A 21629-nucleotide genomic window follows, 5' to 3' on the forward strand; every position below is an offset into this window, starting at 1 on the left:
TACAACGTGAAGGGTATGTTGAGACGAGACCTGAACACAGTGTTACAATGTGAAGGGTACGTTGAGACCGAGACCTGAACACAGTGTTACAATGTGAAGGGTACGTTGAGACGAGACCTGAATCAGAGGTTATCCAGACAAAGAAAGGACAATCCTACCACATGCCAACACTCCGTAGTAAGGAAACTTTATCTGGAATGTGGACAAAAATTTGGAAAAATAAGTCATAGCGGGGAAGAGAGGAGAGGAGAAGGTTGGGTAAGTACCAGGGTCAAGCACTATGATGCTCCATGGCCTGTGCACTATGTCTGGGTGAGGGTTTTGCTGGACGGAGCTACTGAAAAGCACGTATTGCTTACACCAGTCCTATAGTGGGATATGGAAAGTGACTGAACAGTCAGGTTGATGGCTGTGAGCCTGGTACTGTACAGCCAGGCTGAAATGCCTCATAGTAATAGCCACATCTTCACCACTGAAAGGTCCAACTTGTCCAAGAGCCAAAAGAGTTAATTAAAGTACTGAATGCTTCTGGATTTATAAGGCCACGTATTTACACAAATGTCACTATTAACCCCCATCACCTACATCTGTGGGATGAGTTCTCTGAGTGTTCAAAAAGAACCAAGAATTTCCAACAATGACAACTCACACAAGGCACACAAGCACAGGGCACAGCCTGCAGCAGCACATGTGTCTTTTCACTTAGCACATTCAACTGAGGTAGGTTTTCCAAGAACAGAATTCCAAGTGACTTCAAGTCATTTCCCACCATTGCTCTCTGCGGACAGTCTCACCAAAGCTATAGGATCCAGTGGCACCAAATTGCAGCCACACTCTCTCCTTTTCTCACCCTACAAGCCTTGCATGCCTCTACACCACCATCAATCCAACAGGGTTTCAGTTAAGCGATTCAGGTTCTGTGTCACAGCCTTGCAGTCCCAGTGTTGATACGACTCTGTGAACTACAGAGTAGTGGGTGACAGTGGAGCAGCCACGGTGATGCATCGTTGGATGATAAAACACAGATACAGCAGCGTGCTCCAAGGGAAGAATATCCACAGCCTGCTGTCGGCAGAGCCGACATTTGAAACAAGATGAGCTTCAGAGACTGGAGGACGGCTTCAGATAGTACTTTATGCATGAGGGAAGACCAGTGTTAAAAACAAAACCACAGGAACAAAACACAACGGCCCCATGGTCTCCCAGGATTCAAATTAAATAAGAAAACAGTACAGTTCTAACCGATAGTTTCTACGTTGGACGTACTAAGGAATCCCTTAGATACGAGGGCACAACATTTCTACAAACCCAAGATGGGCTGAAGTGGCCCAGTCCGGTACACACCAGCAGCTCACCTTCAGCCACTCTGTGTTTTAACCCCTATGTCACAGCGCAAGATTTCCATCTCTTCCTCTTTCCAAAGAAAATGTCACAAACCTGCTGCATATACTCCACGCTAAGCAAACCAATAAAATTACTACGTATGTATTTACAAAGAACTTAATGTGAATTTAGAAAATTTTGAATTCCCACCATTCATATCAACCAACCATAACCACTGTCTCCATTCCCCAGCCAGAGGAGTTAGAGTCTACACTTGAACTAAACCCTCCTCAGAGTCAAAGGCACCGCCTGACCCTGCATTTGACGCCAGCCCCCAGCCAAGACAAGCACTAGAACCACAATAGGAGCAAGTTCCAGAACCACAGGCTGATTTGACCCCCTCTGCATGCTGCCCCGACTTTGGTTATTACCGGATGGGCCTGACTGCTTCCTGTCTGTCCAACATGCCCATCACACACACCCAACATCACCCATCACTGCTGTATTCACGCTGAGGCCAAACTTCATCTCCCACCCATATCATCCCCACCCATATCACTACCCCTGTTATTTCCCAAACCAACTCCAACCTTCCCACCCCACCCCTGTCTATGTCTACCAAAGCCACCTTGATTCCCAAAGCCGCCTGGGTTACCATCAGACCTTCTCCTTTCTTCTGATTGTTGTTGTATTTCGGCTCAGGGGCGTATATGCTCACTGATTATCTGCATGGCCTTATCACCTGCAAGGGTAACAAAAGCCCTGGGCTGGAGAGGAAGGAAGACACCCACTGCTTCTCTCTGCAGTGGTCTCCTCTGTACAACACCCAACAAATACATGTGCGCCTCACAAAGGTTCACGTGGGCTTAGAATTCAGAAGTTTAAAATCATACCATGTGCAGCAGTCACACATCACTGTAACATCACATGACTTCTACCTGTGATTCATGGCCCATAAGAGGAACAATGTCAAAGCCCTTTGATGGATTGGTTTGAAGATCTTTCTTGACCTATACCATAAGAACTCCAAAAATACCCAAAATAGTCTTTAAGTTCCTGTTCAAGTCACCAAATCTTTACAGCAGGTGCTTTGACCTGCTGAGTCATCTATCTAGCCCCTGGGCTACCATTCTTCAATGATGTCAGACCCATGGTTGACCTGTTAGAGTCATAGCTCAGGTCTTATCTGGGTTATTCCTTGCTAGAGTAGACCTTGGCTGTGGTCAGTCACGTGTAGACTGTGAGTTAACCCATTAGTCTCTTTTAAATCCTGTTGTGAGGTATCCACCAGAGAAAACTGCTCTGACATGGGTTTAAGCAAACAGTAAGTCTTTATTGGCCAGTGGTAACTATATTGGGTATTCAGGATCTTAGTGCAGTCCCAAGTCTTTCTCAGGGTGAGCTTTTAAGCACAAAAACACAGTCTGGGTTGACATGCTTCAGTTAACAAGCACAGTTAGTCAGATAGTCAGAAGCGGAACTACAGAAGCATAAAGAAAAAAAAAAAGAAAACAAAAAACAAAACCCCCAAAAAACCAGGTTAGTACATTTAGAGTCTTCCCAGAACTGTGGACTTTGATGGATTAGGTCTTAGTCTTTATTTTGGCAGGCGGTGCTGCCTATGTGCTACATTATATGGCCTGAATGGTACTTCCGAATGCAGTTAGGTGTGCCAAGGTCTCTGAGCCGGTTACAAACCCTTCGGTCATTTTGCTCTGAAATAGACTCTCCACCTGCAGCACCATCACAGACCCAATTCCCTCAGGTGCCCTTGGCACCTCAAGACACTTAATGTTGCCTCTGACCCCGGGCAGAGACAAGGACTTCCTTTATTCTCATCTCTCTGTCCCTGCTCTTTATCTCTGTCAACTAAAATGGAGGATTCAGAACCTACCATGTCTGTGGCTCTATGCTTCCTGTCAGACAATACTTTACCAATAATATTATCATAAGTCATCCTTCTTCTGAAATATGTTAACCTTACTAAGTGAAAATAGTAACCATTTGATTTTTTAGATTTTATAGAGAGAGTGCTTTGTGTGCCATGTATGTGCAGTGCCCCGTGGGGGCCAGGGAGTCAGCCTTTGGAAGTTACAAATGGTTGCAAGTCTTCATGCACGCACTGGGAATGGAAAGCAGGGCCTCAGGAAGAGCAGCCAGTGCTCTTATGTGCTGAGCCATCTCTCCAGCCCCAGCTGGCCCTTCTTTCTTGTGCTCTCCTTCCTCCCGTTGCAGACTCTTGGATTCTTGCTTGTCTTGTTTTTCAAAGTGTGAGCGCCTTACAAGTTTGCTTGTCGTCCTTGGATGGGGCATGTCCTACCCTGATCACTTCAGTGTCAACCCAAGCAAACACTCTTACTGTCCCTCTAATCTGACCTCACACTTTATTCTCTTTGTATGTGAACTACCTCAATTCATGAAGCCCTTCTGGGGACCTCACTGTTTAGACAGATGCTAGGCAGGGAATGGCTGATCTTTGTTATGTAGGTTACTGTGCAGCATGCTACTCTCACAAGACACTGTAGAAAACCGTGCTGTTTGTTCTTAATGCAATCCTCAAGAAGGAGGGGGAGTGCCCTTCTGTAAACACATAAGCAAACGCAGCACAAACATTTGAAAAAGCTTATGGGCAAGGGACGGGAAGTGGAGGCTCTCATCATGAATGATTGATATACAGTAATAAAAAAACTTTTTAAAGGTGAACCAAAAAAAAAAAAAGACACTCTACAAAATGACTTAGACGTAACCATTTTCTACATTTATCAAAACCTAAGGGGTTCCTACAGGCACCAGACAGGGAAGCAAACTTGACAAAGAGGTAAGAATGGAAACCCAGGGCAGATCGACTTTGTCAAGCTGGGTCAGACTTTAGGAAGTCCAATGCCAGGGAGTTCATTGTCAGCATATTCAAAACACAGTACAATTTGGGGGAAGGTTTCCAGGAGACAGTCAGTCCAATCACAGGTGCACAATAAAGCTTAAGATGTGACTACATAGAAACGCCTTTACAAAGTACATGTGACCGTCAGGGTGGGTTCTACAGCTAAAAGGCCTAGGAGTACATGTATGTGTTCTCTGACAGATAGCATAGGAGTCAGCAGGCTGTAATGTACTTGTGACATCCACCCTAAGGGTGGGTGTCTTAGTCTGAGTTTCTATTCCTGCACAAACATCAGGACCAAGAAGCAAGTTGGGGAGGAAAGGGTTTATTCAGCTCATACTTCCACGTTGCTGTTCATCACCAAAGGAAGTCAGGAGTGGAACTCATGCAGGTCAGGAAGCAGGAGCTGGTGCAGAGGCCACGGAGGGATGTTTCTTACTGGCTTGCTCAGCTTGCTCTCTTATAGAACGCAGGACCACCAACCCAGGGACGGTACCACCCACAATGGGCTGGGTCCTCCCGCCTTGATCACTAGTTGAGAAAATGCCTTAACAGCTGGGTCTCACGGAGGCATTTCCTCAACTGAGGCTCTTTTCTCTGTGATAACTTCAGCTTCTGTCAAGTTGACACACAAAACCAGTCAGTATAGTAAGTAATGGTCTAGGGAGGGAAGAATCTGAAATAACCATTCTGGGAAGTTTAGGTGAGGCCTGCCTCTACAGATAGCAAAAGGTCACTGGGTCATGACCAGTCTTCTGGGCAGTAAAATGGGTATTTTATCTTCTCCATTGAGAAGAGGCCCCTGTGTGTTCAACATTCCTGATTTTCCATAACACTTTGTACCAGGACCTCTGTGCCTCCAAGATCTCCCCCACCCTTCTAATTTTATTTAAAAAAAAATAGTTGCTGCAATAGAGGCCAAGGTTGACTGCTTTGCCTCTATAGCTAGTCTAATTACTACAGGCAAGCATAAGAGAATTGTAAGAATAGCTAACAGAGGACTGAAGACAGGCAAAAACCATTCTCAATTTATCTATCTCTATAATTTCTGCTAATGTTTTTGTTGTGAGCAAAATGGATGTAATACAGCCTATTCCACATAAACATTTATAATAACCCTTATCATGACACTCTGTCTCTCCTATCACAGGTGTGTCATACTGTCTATCATAGGTGTGTCATACTGTTATAGGTGTATCTTTAATCTCCCTATCAAAAGGCATTTGGATTCGGCATTAAAAAGAATTAGCAAGCTACAGTCATTAAGTATAACAGTATCTTTTTTTAGGTTAGTCCTTGTTGTTTCCTCAAAGTCTTGGCTTAACGAGTTAAAGTCCTAATGTCTCCCTAAGTTTTATCAGGTGATTCTCCCCCTTGGGCCATCTCAATGGATTTGTCATCTGCCTTCAGAAGTTTCATTCATCTAGTGTTCTCTGGATGTCCTGGTCGGATGTTTTATACCTTTCATTTGTCCAGTGGTCTCTGGATGTCCTGGTGGAATGCATCAGACCAGGAGCCATCTGGCACTTAATTTTCTGAAAAACAATAGGCATAATGTTGTAGAAATGATTTAATCCTGACCCAGAGTTTCTAACCAGCCTTTGACCATTTAATTCCAGGATAAAAGATACACACAACTGTAGGTATATGTTTTTGCAACCTACTTTTAATAAGGGTTCAACCTCTCCTGTAGCCCAACAGCCAGCAGAGGTATCAGAAGAGAAAAGTTATTAGGAGGTGAGGGAATAGACCTATTCAGCAATAGTTCTTTGGGGGTGGGCTTGATCTTCTTGGGCAGCCATTCAGTCCTGTAGCAAACACCAAATACGAGTCAGCAGCTGCAGACCAGTGCTCTAGGCAGGCAGAGAGCACACATGAACAGCAGCTATATAGTTCAGACCTTTCAGCAGGCAGACACCAGGCATAAACCAGCAACTGTAGTTCAATCCTGAAGAAATCGCCCAGGCTCACCAACCGGCCTAAGGTGAGGCTGTGGAGGTGGCAGACTACTGCAGGAACCTCACAAGCAGCTCTTGGGCGAGCTTCTCTCAATGGCTGATTACCACAAGCTGAGCTCAACAATGCTATGTAAGGCAAACCAATACGTGAGTGTTGTTAGGGAAAAACAGTGAGGCCTAGCAAACCAAACCGATGCTCAGTGCTCCTCTCCCGCTGTCTGTGGGGTCATAGTTATACTCCTTCATCAAGCATAGTTTCAGGTGTCTGCTATATGCAAACATCCTTCCGCCTGTGTCTGCTTCAGGAAAACGGTCTTTCACATGTTTGCTTTAGCAAGACAGCCTTTCACCTGTGTGCCCCAGCAAAACATCATTTGACGTAACTAACTTTCCAAAGAACTAGAAGTTTCTACTTCACACAACTTTTATATTTACAATAAGCCATAATCAGCACTATAGCTGGCACATATCTACTCTCTATGCTATTGGAATCTACTTTTCTATCAATAACCTCGAATTACTACTTACTACTTGCTGTGTTTCATCTGGGCTGCTTCTAACTCCAATCAGCCAACCTCCAGGACCCACTTTTATGGCTCACCTAACCCATGGCAGCTTCTCCTTCCTCTACATTCTTCCTCATGGTTCTCCTCCAACCGCAAGCTCGGGAACCCTAAACCCCACCTGACCAAGCCAGCTGAGTCAGTCACCTGGGTATCAAGGGAGGAAGTAAGGATTAAAAGGAAGAAAACCAATTAGACAGAATTATGACAGGACTGCAGCCTGTGCTGAGGCTGAATGAAGTCTTTATTCTTTCCCCAGTCTGCTTTTATATCATTCTAGGTATATCCAAAAACAAAAAACAAAAAACAAAACAAAACAAACAAAAAACCATGGTCAGTTCTTAGATCGAAAACAAAGTAATCAGGCTGGAGAGATGGCTCAGCGGTTAAGAGCACTGACTGCTCTTCCAGAGGTCCTGAGTTCAATTCCCAGCAACCACATGGTGGCTCACAACCATCTGTAAAGAGATCCGATGCCTCCTTCTGGTGTGTCTGAAGACAGCTACAGTGTACTTATATATAATAAATGAATAAATCTTTAGAAAAACCCGAATAGAAAAAAAAAAAAAAAAAGAAAGAAAAAAGAAAAAAAAAACAAAGTAATCGAAAAGTGGTAAACAAGGAAATCGCACAAGATAGTAATTAAGTAAAGTTGTAAGCAAAGCAATCACATAAGGTAGGCATTCAGCACAGCAGTAAACAAGGCCCCCTGGTCACTGTTTCTAATATTCTTATCTGACCCTACTTCCTTGTCCAAGACCAGTGACAAATGTCAAATTCCTAGAAGTAGCACCCAAAGCTCTCAACACCCACCTAGGCCTCCTCTGCCCAGCTGTTAGCTGTTGGGATCTTTCTTTACCAAACAAAAATAACTTAGGGGCACAGGATTAGTTGAGTTTGTGTGTAGACTCCGGTGTGGGGCCTACACTTAGCACTACAATAGACAGACAGCAAGACTAAACTCCCACAGGTAAACTCACCCGGATGTTGGAACAGCCCTCGGGCTCTTTCTTTTTACTTAGCATTTACTTTAGAATGTGTCTCTCTTAGGGCAAATGTTTGTGGGCAGCAGAAAAGGCATTATCCTTTAAAATAAAAAAAAAAATTGAAGTTAGCATAGCTAGAATGTGAGGATATAGGTAACGTAAATATCCCCATTTATTTAGTCATTCATTCTTTCATTTATTTTTAATTTGCCAATTAAGTATGTGGTTGTGTCATTCCACAGTAACTTAATCCTGTGTGTAGTAACGGATTTTAGTAACTTGATTAATACTAAAATTTCTCAAATCATTTATTTGCATGCATAAAGAGGATGGACTATTATCGTATTTTAGTTGTCATGGGTCCTAGAAAGGAAATATATAAAGGATTATGTGACAAACTTAAGTTTCAGTTATGATACAATGGTGTTACACTGGAGTCTCCCGGGCCCCATGCTATGCCTGGTAACGTTGTGTGTCTGACTAGTTAGGGAGGTATTGTGTGTGCCTGTAATGCACTTTCAGCTTAGATCTCCATGTTCCTAATAACAGAGTGTCCGAGACCCCAATGTCACGCCAATGTCCATTCACTGCTAGTTGTGCACTAGAAGCTCTGAATGCTGTATAAGATTTGTCTCTAAGCTATATAAAGCAATGCCTTTAATAAAGGACAAGCTCTTGGGAGCAACCTTTAACTTTCTCCCTTGCCAGAGTCTGACCTTTTATCAGACCAAGGCAGAGCATAAAATGAAAAACAGATAACATCCCTTTAACTAACAATGGTCATTAACTCTTAAAGATTTAAACGTAAGGCTTTTCAGATTCGGTATCTATAAAATTTAGACCAATTTTAATTATGAGTTTAAGACATGTGGTGATTTGAATGAATATGCTTGGCCCAGGGAGTGGTACTAGTAGGAGGTGTGGCCTTATTGGAATAGATGTGGCCTGGCTGGAGGAAGTGTGTCACTGGGGCTGTGGGGTTAAGAACCTCATCCTGGCTGCCTGGAAGTCGGTCCTCTCTAGAAACCTTCAGTATAAAAGGTGGAACTCTTCTTCCTCCAGCTCCACATCAGCCTGGACAATGCCATGCTCCTGCCTTGATGACAATGGATTGAACATCTAAACCTGTAAGCCAGCCCCAGTTAAATGCTGTACTTATAAGAGTTGCCTTGGTGTTGGTGTCTGTTCACAGCAGTAAAACCCTAACTAGGATAAGAAGATTTAAAAAACAAAAAAACCTAGTTAATAGACTATTTAGAGGTACCTAAGAAATAATCACAGAAAATTCTGAAGTACAAAAGAATTGGATTGTTTCATGCAAGTACGAATGTATCAATTCAGCTGATACTGTAAAGGAAACAATTGCAAACAATGCCAAAGCATGACGTCCTGGAGGAAGAACTTCTTAGAAGGCTTTGGATTTTAGTATATTTTGTAGGCAGTTTGATGTAACAGATTCTCAAGTTGTCCCAAAAATAATTTTAGCTCAGACTTTAAAATAAATCTAATGCATATTGATTGTCTTTTTGGTTTAATTCATTTTGGCTGCTGAGGAAATTTAAGAAACATAGAATTATTTTTGCATTGTTTTGCCATCATCATATCCAAAAGAAATAAGTTTTTTAAGGGGGCAGAAGATGGCTCAGTGGTTAAGAGCACTAACTGCTCTTCCAGAGGTCCTGAGTTCAATTCCCAGCAACCACGTGGCGGCTCATAACCATCTGTGATGTGATCTGATGCCCTTCTCTGGCATGCAGATGTGCGTACAGATAGAGCACTCATATAAAAATCTTAAAAGCTTAAAAAATATATTTTAAAAACTTCCTCAATTCCAATTAATTCCCATTCTTTTAAATCCATCCCAAATCTGTTCAAGTTGTTTTTTTTTTAAATTGGATTTTTTATTTACATTGCATTTATTTATTACATTATTATTTATTTATTTATTACATTACATTTCCTAGTTTCCCCCCAGAAACCCCACATCCCATCCCCCCACCCCCTGCCTCCATGAGGGTGCTCCCCCACGCGCCCACGGACTTACTCCCTCCGTCCAGCCTGCCTGCCCTGGCATGCCCCTACACTGGGGCATTGAGCCTTCACAGGACCAAGGACTCCCACTGATACCTAAGAAGGCCCATCCTCTGCTACATATGCAAGAGGAGCCATGGGTCGCTCCACATGGTACTCTCTGGTTGGTGGTTTAGTCCGTGGGAGCTCTGAGGTGTCTGGTTGGTTGATATTGTTGTTCTTCCTATGGGGTTGCAAACCACCTCAGCTACCTCAGTCCTTTCTCCAACTACTCGATCGAGGACCGCATTCTCAGTCCAATGGTTGACTGCAAGCATCTGCCTCTGGGTTTGTCAGACTCTGGCAGAGCCTCTCAGGAGACAGCTATATCAGGCTCCTGTCAGCATGCACCTCTTGGCATCCCAAATAGTGACTGCACTTGGTGACTGTATGTGGGATGGATCTCCATGTGTGGCAGTCTCTGGATGGCCTTTCCTTCAGTCTCTGCTCCACACTTGGTCTCTGTATTTTCTCCTGTGACTATTTTGTTCCCCCTTCTAATAATGACTGAAGCAGTCACACATTTGTCTTTCTTCTTGAGCTTCATGTGCTCTGTAAATTGTATCTTGGGTATTCCGAACTTTTGGGCTAATATCCACTTAGCAGCGACTACATATCATGTGTGTTTTTCTGTGATTGAGTTACCTCACTCAGGATGATATTTTCCAGTTCCATCCATTTGCCTATGAAGTTCATGAAGTCATTGTTTTTGATAGCTGAGTAATATTCCATTGTGTAGATGTACCACATTTTCTGTATCCATCCCTCTGTTGAAGGGCATCTGGGTTCTTTCCAGCTTCTGGCTATTATAAATAAGGCTGCTATGAACATAGTGAAGCATGTGTCCTTGTTGTATGTTGGAGCAACTTTTGGGTATATGCCCAAGAGAGGTATAGCTGGATCCTCAGGTAGTTCAATGTCCAATTTTCTGAAAAACCTCCAGACTGATTTCCAGAATGGTGTACCAGTCTGCAATCCCACCAACAATGGAGGAGTGTTCCTCTTTCTTCACATCCTCACCAGCATCTGCTGTCACCTGAGTTTTTGATCTCAGCCATTCTGACTGATGTGAGGTGGAATCTCAGGGTTGTTTTGATTTGCATTTCCCTGATAATAAGGAATATTATTATTATTATATTATTGAATATTATTGAATATTTCTTTAGGTGCATCTCAGCCATTCGATATTCTTCAGTTGAGAATTCTTTGTTTAGCTCTGTACACCATTTTTTAGTAGAGTTATTTGCTTCTCTGGAGTCTAACTTCTTGAGTTGGATATTAGCCCTCTATTGAATGTAGGATTGGTAAAGATGTTTTCCCAATCTGTTGGTTGCCATTTTGTCTTATTGACAGTGTTCTTTGCCTTACAGAAGTTTTGCAATTTTATGAGGTCCCATTTGTCCATTGTTGATCTTAGAGCATAAGCCATTGGTGTTGTGTTCAGGAAATTTTCCCCAGTGCTCATGTGTTCGAGGCTTTTCCCTACTTTCTCTTCTATTAGTTTCAATGTATCTGGTTTTAGGTGGAGGTCCTTGATCCACTTGGACTTGAGCTTTGTACATGGTGATAAGAATGGGTCTATTTGCATTCTTCTACATGCTGACCTCCAGTTGAACTAGCATCATTTGTTGAAAATGCTATCTTTCCACTGGATGGCTTTTAACTACTTTGTCAAATATTAAGTGACCAGAGGTGTGTGGGTTCATTTCTGGGCCTTCAGTTCAATTCCACTGGTCTATCTGCCTGTCTCTGTACCAATACCATGCAGTTCTTATCACTATTGCTCTGTAATACTGCTTGAGGTCAGGGATGGTGATTTCCCCCAGAAGTTCTTTTATTGTTGAGAATAGTTTTTGCTGTCCTGGGTTTTTTTGTTATTCCAGATGAATTTGCAAATTGTTCTTTCTAACTCTGTGAAGAATTGAGATGGAATTTTGATGGGGATTGCATTGAATCTGTAGATTGCTTTCAGCAAAATGACCTCTTTACTATATTAGTGCTGCCAATATAGACTGGGAGATCTATCCATCTTCTGAGATCTTCTTCAATCTCTTTCTTCAGAGACTTGAAGTTCTTGTCATACACATCTTTCACTTGCTTGGTTAGAGTCACACCAAGGCATTTTATATTATTTGTGACTACTGTGAATGGTGTTTCCCTGATTTCTTTCTCAGCCTGTTTATCCTTTGAGTAGAGGAAGGCTACTGGTTTGTTTGAGTTAATCTTGTATCCAGCAACTTTGCTCAAGTTGTTTATGAAGTTTAGTAGTTCTCTGGTCGAATTTTGGGGGTCACTTAAGTATACTATCATATCATCTACAAATAGTGATATTTTGAATTCTTCCCTTCCAATTTGTATCCCTTTGACCTCCTTTTGTTGTCTAATTACTCTGGCTAGGATGTCAAGAACTATATTGAATAGGTAGGGAGAGAGTAGGCAGCCTTGTCTAGTCGCTGATTTTAGTGGGATTGCTTCAAGTTTCTCTCCATTTGGTGTTGGCTACTGGTTTGCTGTATATTGCTTTTATTATGTTTAAGTATGGGCCTTGAATTCCTGATCTTTCCAGGACTTTTATTATGAAGGGGTGTTGAATTTTGTCAAATGCTTTCTCAGAATCTAGAGATGATCATGTGTTTTTTTTGAGTTTGTTTATATAGTGAATTACATTGATGGCTTTACATATATTCAAACATCCCTCCATCCCTGGGATGGAGCCTACTTGATCATGATGGATGATCGTTTTGATGTGTTCTTGGGTTTGCAAGAATTTTATTGAGTATTTTTGGATCGATTTTCTTAAGGTAAATTGGTCTGAAGTTCTCATTCTTTGTTGGGTATTTGTGTGGTTTAGGTATAGGCATAATTGTGGCATCATAGAACAAATTGGGTAATGTACCCTCTGTTTCTATTTTGTGGAAAAGCTTGAAGAGTATTGGTATTAGGTCTTCTTTGAAGGTCTGAGAGAATTCTGCACTAAACCCATCTGTTCCTGGGCTGTTTTTTGTTTGGGAGACTTTTTTTTTGGGGGGGGGGCTTCCTGTTTTTCATTTATTTAAGACCTCCTTACAATTTCCAAAGAGATGATACAAAAGCAACAGACTTGGTTTCAAACACATAAACAGTGGCTGGAGTTGAAAGCGTTGCTGATGGCACTGTCACAGGACGTCAGCGCACTCCAGGGCACTTCAGTATTCCTGAATACTGAATACTCGGCTTCTCTTTCCTCCCGCTGGGATGTTCTCAGCATAAGTCACTGCTCTTTGACATATTTTCCATGTAGAAGATATGGAGCCTGAAAGTCATGCTGACAGTTGGAGTAGGCCATCCCCAGTCCCACGCCAGAACCAAAGGCTAATGGCCACATTCTTCTCTTAAAGAAGGTGAGGGAGAAAACAATTCCTAATCCAAAACCAGTACCTAGCTTCACTAACGCGTCGGCCATACACCGGTCCCACTTTCTGCCCGGCTCGGACTCCGACATGTTCCCTACCGGCAGCTCCAGCGCTCCTCACCGCCGGCCCCCGCGCTCCGACTAATGGTAAGTCTCGCGAGAGCCGGCCGCCACCATCTGTTTGGGAGACTTTTAATGCCTTTCTATTTCTTTAGGGGTTATGGGACTGTTTAGATGGTTTATCTAATCCTGACTTAACTTTGGAACCTGGTATCTCTCTAGAAAATTGTCCATTTCCTCCAGAATTTCCAGTTTTGCTGAGTATAGGCTTTTGTAGTAGGATCTGATAATTTTTTGAATTTCCTCATTTTCTGTTGTTCTGTCTCCCTTTTCATTTCTGATTTTGCTAATTTGGATATTGTCTCTGTGTCCTCTGCTTAGTCTGGCTAGGGGTTTATCTATCTTGCTGACTTTCTTAAAGAACCAGCTCCTGGCTTTGTTGACTGTATAGTTTTTTTGTTTCTACTTGGTTGATTTCAGCCCTGAGTTTGATTATTTCTTGCTGTCTACTTCTCGGGTGTATTTGCTTCTTTTTGTTCCAGAGCTTTCAAATGTGCTGTCAAGATGCTAGTGTATGCTCTTTCCAGTTTCTTTTTTGAGGCTCTCAGAGCTATGAGTTTTCCTCTTAGCACAGCTTTCATTGTGTCCCATAAGTTTGGATATATTGTACCTTCATTTTCATTAAATTCTAAAAAGTCTTTGAATTTCTTTCTTTATTTCTACCTTGATCATTGAGTAGAGCATTGTTCAGCTTCCATGTGTATGTGGGCTTTCTGTCATTTTTGTTGTTATTGAAAACCAGCCTTAGTCCGTGGTGATCTGATAGGATGCAAAGAATTATTTCAATCTTCTTATATTTCCATCTATGTCAATTGAGAGTTTTGCTGGGTATAGTAGCCTGGGCTGAGGCCTATTTTGCCACCAATTATATGGTCAATTTTGGAGAAGGTATCATGAGGTGCTGAGAAGGTATATTCTTTTGTTTTAGGTTGAAATGTTCTATAGACATCTGTTTAATTCATTTGGTTCATAACTTCTGTTAGTTTCTGTGTCTCTGTTTAGTTTCTGTTTCCATGATCTGTCCATTGATGAGAGTGGGGTGTTGAAGTCTCCCACTATTATTGTGTGAGGCTCAATGTGTGCTTTGAGTTTTAGTACGGTTTCTTTTATGAACGTAGGTGCCCTTGCATTAAGGAGCATAGATGTTCAGAATTGAAAGTTCATCTTGATATATTTTTTCCTTTGAAGAGTATAAAGTGTCCTTTCTTATCTTTTTTGATAACTTTTGGTTGAAAGTCAAAAGTGATTGTTGCTTTCTGTTATTTTTGTTGTTAGAGGTGAAATTGTGTTTGTGTGTCCCTCTTCTTTTGGGTTTGTTGAAAGATTACTTTCTTGCTTTTTCTAGGGTGTGGTTTCTCTCCTTGTGTTGGAGTTTTGTATCTATTATCCTTTGTAGGGCTGGATTTGCGTGAAGATATTGTGTAAATTTGGTTTTGTCATGGAATATCTTGGTTTCTCTATCTATGACGTAATTGAGAGTTTTTCTGTGTATAGTAGCCTGGGCTGGCATTTGTGTTCTCTTAGGGTCTCTATGATATCTGCCCAGGATCTTCTGACTTTCATAGTCTCTGGTGAGAAGTCTTATGTAATTCTGATAGGTCTGCCTCTGTATGTTACTTGACCTTTTCACCTTACTGCTTTTAGAATTCTTTCTTTGTGGATTTGGTGTTTTGATTATTATGGGAGTAGTTTCTTTTCTGGTCCAGTCTATCTGGAGTTCTGGAGGCTTCTTGTATGTTTATGGGCAGCTCTTTCTTTAGGTTAGGGAAATTTTCTTCTATAATTTTATTGAAGATATTTACCGACGCTTTAAGTTGGGAATTTTCACTCTCTTCTATACCTATTATCCTTAGGTTTGTGCACGGAGCCATATTGGATTTGGGCCTAGCCGCTTTTTGACTGCATGGTTCAAAGTGACTCTGGGCTGTTTGGCCACAGAGACTCACCCGTAAGATGACTGCCATAAGTCTTAAGATTGTTGGATAAAGCCTCTCCCATGAATTTACGGCACAGGAGTATAACATTCAAGGGATGCCTCAGCTCGAGCAGATACCAGTTATCTCCTCAGTCTACACCCAGTGTCTCCACCACCTGACCTCATCGCCTGACTTCTTTGCCTCCAGCTATTACTGCCTATACCCTCATCTCCCCCCCTCCTTCATATTTCACAAAGGTCACTCCCCCTACCTGAAAGCCTTAAAAGCTGCAATGTTCATCCCAATAAACGAGACCTTGACAACAGAACTCTTGCTTGGTCTCCTTCTTCTCTTCACCCCCATTTTGGCCCACAGGTAGAAGGCCTCTTCGGGACCCTGAATAACTGGGTCCCCGCTGGCGGGGACAAGTGGCGCCCGAACACAGGGACCCCGAAGCAAGGCCGACTACAGGACGACGGAGATAAGAGAGCTGCAGCGGGAATCGAGGACTCTTCAGGCCGTATAGCTCGTGCGTCGCTGGAGAGGGAGGTAAGGACCGGTCGAATAATTGTCGTCTAATTGCCATGGGGAAGGTATGGATTTAGGAGGCTTGTTTCATAGGAGAGATCAAGCGCTCACTCAGGGAGAGAGGATTAAGAGTTAAGAAAAAGGATTTAATCAAGTTCTTTTGTTTTATTGATGAAAAGTGTCCATGGTTAATTTTAAGTGAATTTTTTTTGTCTTTGTGTGAGAAACTTGTCCTTGGTTTATTATCGAAGGAGCAGAAATTAATTCCTATAGTTGGAATAAGGTTGGAAAGTGTTTAAATGTCTTATTGTAAGAAAAAGGATCCTAGGCGGTTCCGATTCAGGAGGTAGTGTTGTCTGTGTCTTTGTGTCTTTGTGTTTTGTGCCGGCTAAACTCTGGGTCTGTAGTTGCTCTCGAGTTCTGGAGTTCTGGAGTTCTGGTTTTGCAGCTGCTCCCATCTCAGGCTGAGAGGGAGGATCGTGTCTCAGGAGAGACGCAAATGTGAGCGGTAGATGTGCCAGGGACTCACCGATTGCGCTGCCCTGGGAGACGTCCCAGGAGGTAAGAAGGGACCCCAGGGACGCCTGGGAGATTCCCGTCTGGGTGCCGGTGAGGATTCGGCGATTCTCATGGATTGGAGAAAAGACCCGCCTTTCCGGCTGTCTGTATTTCCAGAGTGGTCTTTGTCTGTGTGTCTTAGGTCTTTGTTTTGTGTTACTTGTGACTTTGACAATGGGAAGATTCTGGTTGGGAAGGAGGAGTGATGTGGAATCTGCTCCCGTTCATTTGTCTTTGCTGAGCTCATGGAAGCTCCCATCTGAATCAGCTCAGTTTTGTGGCAATCTTGTGGCGGCTGCTTGTTTTTTGTTTTGTGCGCACTTTTGATTTTTTTTTTTTTTGTCTGTTAATCTTTTGATTGTCTTTCTATGTGACTAAATGCTTTTGCCCTCTTCAGCAGACCTCTATTTTCTGGACTCTCTTCTTGTTTTCTCGCCATCCCACTTGGGATGCTTGTTAGTGGCTGTTACAGGAAATCTCTAATGCTCACTTGAGTGTGCTTGAGAAACAAGAATTTCAGGTTTGCCCTGGGTTCCTTTGGGATAGGTGTGGGGATAGGCTTGATTTCTATTGCAAATGATGTAACATTGCATATGTTAGTACTCCTAACACTTCTTGGGACTGTGCATCTGGGATCACAACCTGTATAAGTTTAGAAGTTCTAAAAGGCAGTCATGACCTTTGTGTGTAGGTTCAGATAGTGTCCAGATTGGAATCCTGATGCTAAAGACTTAGTAAGACACAAAAGAGAGTTGAGAATTACTTAGGGCTATCTTAAGGCAGAGTCCAGATTTATGTAAACTAGCTGCAGGAGGAAATTCTTACTGGGGCCTCGCAGACAAATACCCCTAATTGAAGCCCCTCATGGGTCTAGTTTTAATGAAAGATATGTCGGTTGTGACACTGTCCATCGACGCACCAACATTAGGGAAACTGACTTTTACGTCTGTCCCGGATCCCACAGAGATCGATCCCTAAACTATAAGTGTGGATACAGGGATCAATTCTATTGTGCCTCCAGGGGGTGTGAAACCACAGGAGATGCATACTGGAAACCCACCTCCTCTTGGGATTATATCACAGTAAAAAAAGGGGTGGCACAATTCTAACAGAAACAGTACTCTAACCCAGGAATGCCGGAACACTGAGCCTTCCAAGGGCTGGTGCAACCCTCTTACAATAACTTTTACTGATGCTGGGAAAAAGATCACCCCAGAAAACTGGCATAGGGGGTTTGAGTGGGGTCTCCGGATGTATGTTGCCAATAGAAACCCTGGAGTAACCTTCAAAATTAGATTATTTAAAACCACCCCCAACTTACATAAGGCCTCCATTGGGCCTAACCCTCAATTGCATAGCCAGGGTTCCTTGCCGCCCAGGGTGGTGACTCAGCCCCCCTTTAACACCTCTAGTCCTCCAACTACCCTTTTTCAGCCCACCATACCTGTTGGGCCAATGTCCCCCACAAGCCTGATTTTATCTGTTCTTAACGCCTCAGCTCTTGCCTTGGTATATCATGAACAGGAAACAAATACCTCTATTTATGAGGAATGCTGGATGTGTTTTTCAGCTAACCCTCCTTTCTATGAGGGTATAGCCACTTCTGGCAACATCACATATACTAATAACACTGGTGGTCTCTCTTGGAACACCATAGAACTCACTATCACAGAAGTCTCAGGGATAGGAAGCTGCCTCCTCGGGAAGAACATGCTCCTCCCTAAACAATTATTAGAAATATGTAGTCATACCATAATCGTTGACAATCAAAATACATATTTACGAGCCCCCAAGTATACTTATCTAGCATGTTCCACTGGTCTAACCACTTATGTTATAACATCTCAATTTTTAAAGACTAAAGATTACTGTGTGCCGGTTCAATTATTTCCCAGACTCAGCATACATGAGCCAGAGACTTTTCTTAAATCCTGGGAAAAGGGCTGGATATGCCTCACAAGGTAAAAAAGAGAACCAGTAACTGCCATCACTCTCACGGTTCTCCTAGGTCTAGGGGCCTCGGGTGCAGGCACTGGCATCGCTTCCCTCGTTACTTCCCATCAATACTATTACCAGCTTAGTGAAGCCATAGATAAGGATATTGCTGAATTAAGAGATGGATTGGCTAACCTAAAAGACTCAGTTGCCTCGTTGTCTGAAGTAGTCTTACAAAATAGAAGAGGCCTAGACTTAATCTTCCTACAACAAGGAGGACTTTGCTCAGCCTTAACAGAGGAATGCTGTGTTTATGTAGATAAGACTGGACTTGTAGAAGACAGTCTGAAAAAGGTGAGAGATAGCCTAGAAAAACGGAGGAGAGAGAGAGAGCAACAAGAGTCTTGGTACCAAAACTGGTTTTCTACATCCCCATGGCTCTCTACCTTGTTGCCCTGCAACACAAGGCTTATGGAGATAAAGCTTCAGTTGTGTTAATACAGAATTGTAGGCTAGAGTCTTGAAAGTATTTAAAAAAAAAAAAAAAGAAAGAAAGAAACCTGGTAAAACATATCTTATTCCAAACAGCAATTAAATTGGTTATTACAAAATACTGATATTTGGCCTATCACATATACAAATTTTTCAGGCAAAGTTGGTAATTTTACTCTTTGCATGCTTTTATATTTCCTATAAATTTGTACATACAACCCATAGGAAATGAGCTTACTGTATTTATAGGTGGTTCATCTAATGAAAAGGCTACATGTATGATTGGATCACTTGTTTATTCTCTTGAGTTTCCCCTGCTTCAACACAGATTATTAAATTACGTGCTGTAGCCACTGTTTTTAAAATTTAAAAAAAAAAAATCAAGCTTTCAATTCATATACTGATAGCCAATGTGTGGCTTAGGTTTACAGTTGATTAAAAAGTTTCCTTTTGGGGTTGGGGATTTGGCTCAGTGGTACAGCGCTTGCCTAGGAAGCGCAAGGCCCTGGGTTCGGTCCCCAGCTCCGGGAAAAAAAAAAAAAAGTTTCCTTTTTTATAGATACTACTAGCCCTCAAATTTTACAATTACTTAATGCTTTACTAGAGACAAGTTTTCTACATAAAATCAGTGAGTGATGATTTCAGTGTGAATTGTCTGACAGCTCACTGTCCTTTCAGTGCTCTGGCTGAGACAACTAAACAAAACCATAGACCCAGCTCTTTGAAAATGGTAATGGAGTTGATAACACACCCTCACGAAAAGAGGAAGACTCCATTTGCTTACTTTCAACTCCCAGCCTCACCCTGCCGGCTCAGGGATTTCTAGTACGACTGAATCTGGACAATATTTATAGGATTTGGCATCTCTAATTAATGCTTATGTTTAGGTAAATAAAGCTGGTGAGGGGCTGGAGTGATGGCTTAGTGGTTAAGAGCACTAAGTACTGTTCCTTTATAGGCCATTTAAGAACTCAAACTGGATTGCCTGGACTCCTTAACAAGGGAGGACAATGATACCAGACAGATTGTAGGCCTTACATAAGAACAATTAGTCAAAAAATCTCATTCTTTATATATCCAAAACAATAATGCTGGAGAAAATAATTTGGTATAAAATTCAACTTATAAATACAAGTGCTCAGTGTCCTCAATTTAATCCTCAAGGACTTATCTTAATAAATAATATCTTAACTATATCTTAATAAATAAAAAAGGGGAGTTATCCCTGTATGCTAAAATATGCTCCTTTTATTTCAATTTTAAAATTTGGATGCCAAGGAACACTCTGAGTTTATGGCACACTACAACTAGGCATACTTCTGCCTAGGTGAAATAGAAAGATCCACATATTGGCATGATCCTGTTCAGATATTTTATATGGGGAAGAGGGAATCTTTGTGTTTTTTCTACAGGATGCTACAGGAGTGTGCCAGCTGCCCGAGTGGCTGGTGAGACTTGCTGATCCTGGGAGCATGAAGATTCAGCTCTCCTGGTTCGGGTCCCTGAGTCATTCCTGTGTCCTTGGAGGATATGGAGGATTCCCACTCATCTTTTGTCATCACAGAAATTCTGGCGTTGCTGCAGTCATTGTGTCCCGTCCCACCGTGGCCTGTGCTCCAACCCTCTGTGCACTACTGCTTGTTCCAGAGAAGAATGACCGATCCTGAACTGTCCTGGGAAAGACCTTGACATTTCGCTGCTATTGTAGCAGCCATTACTGCTGCAGCCATTGTGTCTGCAGTGTCTGGAGTTACCCTCTCCAAATCTGTTGTTAGGCAACCACAGTGGGTGAACTTTCTGGAGTAGTTGCTAACAATTGGGAATTCTAAATTTTATTACAGGAGAGGCTTGACTAGGCCCTTGGTGGTATGGCCATAGCAGCTGAGGAGAACCAGATGAGGTGCCTACAACTTATCGGGAGAGGCTCAATTTCCACAATCTCTTATATTAATGCCATCTGGCCCTTGCTCTTTTGCCCCTGGGCTCAAGTAAGAGGAATGAGAAGATGACCTGATGTAGCTATCCTCAGGGACGGGCAACTTCCTCTGACCCTTGACCAATCTAAGGCAGGAACCTTGGGGGCGACAAGGTGATCCTATGACAGATAAGGCTGGGGTTTGAGAGGTCGATCCTAAGACAGAGGTGGCTACACCCCGTTTAAACGTGCGGGCCGGTCAAATGCTCCTCTGCCCAGTTTCTCCCCCAATAAACACACACGTATAGCCCAGAACGGTGTGTTACAGCATAAGTTCATTCCTAGCCATTGGGGTGCAGTCCTAACTGCAAGAGTGGCTTGCCATGGCCGAGCTGGGCACTCTGTGAGGCATGTCTGATCTCTCTCAGACCACTACTTCCACCTAATGGTTTTTTTTATAAAAGAAAAATGGGGGAGATGCACGGAGCCATATTGGATTTGGGCCTAGCCGCTTTTTGACTGCATGGTTCAAAGTGACTCTGGGCTGTTTGGCCACAGAGACTCACCCGTAAGATGACTGCCATAAGTCTTAAGATTGTTGGATAAAGCCTCTCCCATGAATTTACGGCACAGGAGTATAACATTCAAGGGATGCCTCAGCTCGAGCAGATACCAGTTATCTCCTCAGTCTACACCCAGTGTCTCCACCACCTGACCTCATCGCCTGACTTCTTTGCCTCCAGCTATTACTGCCTATACCCTCATCTCCCCCCCTCCTTCATATTTCACAAAGGTCACTCCCCCTACCTGAAAGCCTTAAAAGCTGTAATGTTCATCCCAATAAACGAGACCTTGACAACAGAACTCTTGCTTGGTCTCCTTCTTCTCTTCACCCCCATTTTGGCCCACAGGTAGAAGGCCTCTTCGGGACCCTGAATAACTGGGTCCCCGCTGGCGGGGACAGGTTTGGTTTCCTCTTGTGTCTTGGATTTC

The 21629-nt window shown here is 42.7% G+C and overlaps 1 protein-coding gene across 1 annotated transcript; it reads right to left on the minus strand.

Moving 5' to 3' along the window:
* Window positions 1-12811: 12811 nt before the first annotated feature.
* Window positions 12812-13342, minus strand: LOC116887053 (MICOS complex subunit Mic10-like). Its single transcript, XM_032888547.1, has one exon. The coding sequence runs from the start codon at window positions 13260-13262 to the stop codon at window positions 13032-13034; it is 231 nt and encodes a 76-aa protein (XP_032744438.1). The 5' UTR covers window positions 13263-13342; the 3' UTR covers window positions 12812-13031.
* Window positions 13343-21629: the final 8287 nt, after the last annotated feature.

This window comes from Rattus rattus, chromosome 1 (assembly GCF_011064425.1).
Source record: "Rattus rattus isolate New Zealand chromosome 1, Rrattus_CSIRO_v1, whole genome shotgun sequence".
In the NCBI taxonomy this organism is placed as follows: domain Eukaryota; kingdom Metazoa; phylum Chordata; class Mammalia; order Rodentia; family Muridae; genus Rattus; species Rattus rattus.

Coding starts and splice junctions, on each gene's coding strand:
- LOC116887053 (XM_032888547.1), bottom strand. CDS start 13,262: ATGTCGGAGTCCGAGCCGGGCAGAAAGTGGGACCGGTGTATGGCCGAC.